Below are 4,419 nucleotides of genomic sequence, written 5' to 3'. Positions count from 1 at the left end.
GAGAAAAAATGAAACACCTAATAGTATCTGGATATTATCAGAGATACATGAAAGGGTCAGAAATGATAAAGGAACAATCATTGGCTCAACAACTAAACATGTTGATTTTATTAGTTCATAGGTCACACAAGCACATACCATGTGAGAGCTAAAGCCACACTGGCAAACAGAAGGTGAAATTAGTCAAGTGTTTTCCTAATCTATTTTTTTTTTCTGAGATAACACATATTATGAACGCCTTAGTGAAAAAGAATGTGGACTCTGGAATTAGAGCTACATTAAAATGCTGGCTCTAAAAAAAAAAGAAAAAAAAAATGCTGGCTCTAATTCCTTAGGCCTAAATCCTTGAACAAGTCACTTAATCTTATTTTGCCTCAATGTTTACATCTGTCAAATGAGAGTCGATCATTTCTTCACATAATTCTCCTTGCCTTTTCACCTCTCCCTTTTCCTCAGGTCACAAGTCATTAAGATCAGAAATGGATTGGGATATAAAGCCCTCTCAATGGTTCTCCTTGATTCAAAATCAGGCCTTGAGCATATGTAGTTGGCCAGATGGCATGGCTCTCAAGGAGAAATACCACTACTATGGAATAGTCAAGATTTAAAGTACTGACTGGAGACTAGGGCTACAGCATAGTCTGCCATTCCTGATACTCCATCTCTCGCTGCCAAATGGCTAGAGAAAAAACTTTTACCCCTGCCGGCTCCTCTCTTATCTCTTTGTAAGGTTATTTAATGGAATTCTCCTACCATGGTGAAATAAGATGTGCCAGGGAAGGGATGGAGAGCTCCCTTCCCTGCATGCCTGCTCTTGTTCTTCATTTTTATGGAGGCCACATGATCACTCTGGATCCAAGGTCTAGGTTCCCTAGGCCTAGGCATTAGCATTCTTCATATGCCCAGGCTAGCTCACTAGGCTTACATTGGGATCTGGAGACAAAGCTCCAGCTACGGGGATCTTTCACTGCTCACTGTCTCTCGTGCATCTGTTTCTCTTGGAAAGCAAATATTTTTATATCATCAATCTCCAAAGCATGGGTAAAATGCAGGAGGCAGATATATTGAAGACCTGAACCCAATGTCATGATCCCTTAGTGAAGGCACTTAAGCAAATGTTTAAAAACTAACGTCTCTGCCTATAAAGACCCAATAAAGTTCTCCATTCAACAAACATTTAAAGATTGTTTGAGCAGTGGAGACAGAAGAATGACCAAAATCTTCTTGCCTTCAAAAAGCTCACAGCAAAAAAGACATGAAAACAATCACAACACAAACACTGACCAAGTATGTACAAATACAGAGACTACCCACAGGAGTTGGACAAGACTGAACCTTAAAGAAGCTTTAAGAATTAATAGAGATTTCAGATGGATTAAAGGGAAGGTATTCCAAGTAGAGGTTCCAACAGGGACCAAGACACATAGGTGAGAAATGTTGCTCCATATAGGGAGTCACCCAGGCAAAAGTGGAGTGGTAGATGAGGCTAAGGAAGTCAAGGATCAAATCATGAGCAGCCCTGTAGGCCAAGCTAAACAGTTTACTTTGAACTTTATCTACAGCTCTTAGGAAGCTACCGAAAACTTCTCAATTTGAGGAGTGATCTAATCAGGTTTGGTTTGGTTTTAATTGATCTGGGTTTTTAATCAAATTGACAACAGTGACTAATCAGACATATGCGTGTCTGTGTGCACTAGTGTCCATGCTGAAAAGCCTGTCTATGTGAGAGAGTTTTAGGGTATGGGGAGGAGTAAAGGAGTAGACCAAGAGATCGAAGATGACTCCCATGGGTGCTTAGGTGCTGTCAATCCCTGGGATATGAAATATTAAAGTGAGGTGCAAGTTTGGGGACAAATAAAAGACTCATAAGTTTTGTTTTTATATCTTGTAGATATTTTTTCTGTCTGTGGGAAATCTGGGTGAAAATATTACACCACCATTAAGTTCTATGTATCTACAGCCTAGGAAGAGGATCTGAATTGGACATTAAGACTTAAGAATGATTAGCATGATGGTGCATTCGACACCAAGGGCACGGACAGGATAACTCCTAAGTTTCTGATTGCAGCAGTAGATGCCTTTGCACCAGTCTTTATACATAGGCCAATAATCTGGACATGCTCATCAGCCCTTTTCGAGGAAAGCTGCCACAGGAGGTTCTTTATACATAGGTCTCCCTTCTTCATACTCTGAGACCCTATTACCTTGGCCAGAGCAAACTCAAAAAGGAATCAGGGAGCTAGATCCAGAGGCAACAACTGATAGGCCAGTCAGGAGGCTAATGAAGTGGCATCACACAGAGACCTACCCACAACCACAAGTCCATTGCAGAAAAATCATAAGTTTTCCCACCTATAAAATGATCAAATTTACTATCCACATGCTAGCACACTGACTCTTAACCAGTTTTCTGTATTGTCTTAATTCTCCCATCCATACCTCTAAGACAACTCCACATGAGATACAGAGAAAAAGGGTTATATCTCACATTGTGCAGTGTTTTTACTTCCTGTCACATATACATTACTCTCAAAATATCACAGGACTGAGAATAAAACAAAGGAAAGAAGCATTTTCACTATGCCTCCTAGCATTTTCAGTAAGTGCCATATCTCATTTAATTCACCTTCTCCATGAACACCAAATGAGCCACACAATAACCAAATAAAAAAAAAGATTAAAAAAAAATTGTTTTAGAACAGGAACACCTCTGAGGAAATGAAACCAAAAGGAGTAAGCAATTTATTACACAGCTAGAAGCATGTTGACTAAAGCTCAGCCTGCCTACAGTAGGTCATATACTTTGGAAATGTATAAAATTCTGGAGAATATTAAAGTTTATCATAATCTCGGGTATGACAACCTATAAAATTGAGTAATGTCCTCTGACAACAATTTCCATTCCAAATTGTACTACTTCTTACATTTGCATTACCTCTGGACATTTCCCTAAGTATCTCGGGTACCCTAAGGAACTTGGTACCATGTGACCATGGAGTCACCTTAGATTTTTACCCAGTTTTATTTAAATCTACCACAATCTAAATAATTTAACCATTCTACTGTTTAACCTTAAAATTAAGCTTTCCCTTCTCCCTCTTTAGTCTTTTTTCCCTGGTGCTCTTAAGAGATGGGCTGGAGGGAGAAAGTCGTGAACCCAATGAAATTGAATTGTATAAATGTATTTTTGGAAGAGTCAAAATTTTATGACCAATTCTACATACTTGGTCCACTAAGAACATTTCTTAGCCTGACAGCACTCAAGTTAACAAACTGTGTTCAATCAATACCACCGGCTTTTCTAGAGTCTTTGTATATTCCTGAGTATGAAAGAAAAAAAATCAAAGATTCACAATGTGAACTCTTTCCATAAGGATGTGAATCTTGCTGATTACTACTGAGAAGCTGCTTTTTTGGAAGGAAAAAAAAGCAACAGCAAGAGTTGGTCAAACCATCGCTATTACTTTAGGATTACCATTTATCACTGAAGTGTGAAATTTCTCCCTTCTGACAAACTTATCAAGGTACAGATAGAATAAATATCATTTATAGAACCCAGTGATTCATTTCAAGCCTGCCTTGATCTGAGAGAGCCGATTACTTTCCTTGCATCTTTCTAATGCACCAGAAAAGAATTTGAGGCTAGTAATTAGGCTGCTTCTGTGAATGAAGCAGGAGCATTAAATACAATAAAAGAAGTCTCGATGACTGAATATGGACATATATCATATTAGTCAGTATGGCAAAACATCATGGTTAGCTCTAAAGTACACGGCTCAACTAGTTTCCTTAGCTCTTTGGTTAACCAGTTTAGTACAGAACATTTCCTTTATGTCTGCAATTCTATTCGCCCCAAATGCTGCAAATACGATATTTAAACTACTAAATCCTCAAATGCGAGCGAGTCAAACAGCTAATAAAAGTCCAGTGGCAGCTTCAGAGAAGGGATAACGACGGCGTTCAGGATGCAGTCCGGAGAGGGGCTGCTAACTATTAGCACGGACATCACCTGTTCCCGGGGATGCGCTTTTAATTCAGCTCTCACGACGCAGATGAGGGGAGAGTCCGGGTGCTGCGAGGCGCCGCCAGTCCCTGGGCTTGGCAGCCGGTGCCCCTCCGGCCGCCCTGCCCTGCGGCCTGCAAATGTATCATTTCTGTCCCCCTGTCCCTCCTACCAGCTCTTAATTTTGTTAATGGCACCACCTTCATCTAGGCTCAACACTTCGAATCACTCCGGTCCATTCTGACGGCGCTGCCCAGCGCCTCCAGCCCTGCTCACCCGGACTCTTCAGGTTGTAGCGGGTCTCCATGTCTGGTCGCCGGCCCGGCTCCGACCTCCCTGCCCGCCGCCGCCGCCTCCTCTCCGCGCCGCCGGTGCCCGGGTCTCGGCGCGGCTCGGGCCGACTGGGCCAGGCCGAG

The 4,419-nt window shown here is 41.5% G+C and overlaps 1 protein-coding gene across 2 annotated transcripts in view; it reads right to left on the bottom strand.

The window, feature by feature from the left end:
• Positions 1-4,413, bottom strand: part of UBE2J1 (ubiquitin conjugating enzyme E2 J1) — a 26,239-nt gene extending 21,826 nt beyond the window's left edge. For both annotated transcript variants that reach the window (XM_006926311.3, XM_025042589.1), the window contains exon 1: positions 4,280-4,413. In XM_006926311.3, the coding sequence (XP_006926373.1) occupies positions 4,280-4,310 (31 nt within the window). In that variant the 5' untranslated portion in view covers positions 4,311-4,413. The remainder of the gene's footprint in view (positions 1-4,279) is intronic.
• Positions 4,414-4,419: the final 6 nt, after the last annotated feature.

The sequence above is a fragment of the Pteropus alecto genome, unplaced genomic scaffold, assembly GCF_000325575.1.
Source record: "Pteropus alecto unplaced genomic scaffold, ASM32557v1 scaffold7, whole genome shotgun sequence".
In the NCBI taxonomy this organism is placed as follows: domain Eukaryota; kingdom Metazoa; phylum Chordata; class Mammalia; order Chiroptera; family Pteropodidae; genus Pteropus; species Pteropus alecto.
This window is presented reverse-complemented; position numbering and strand designations above follow the sequence as displayed.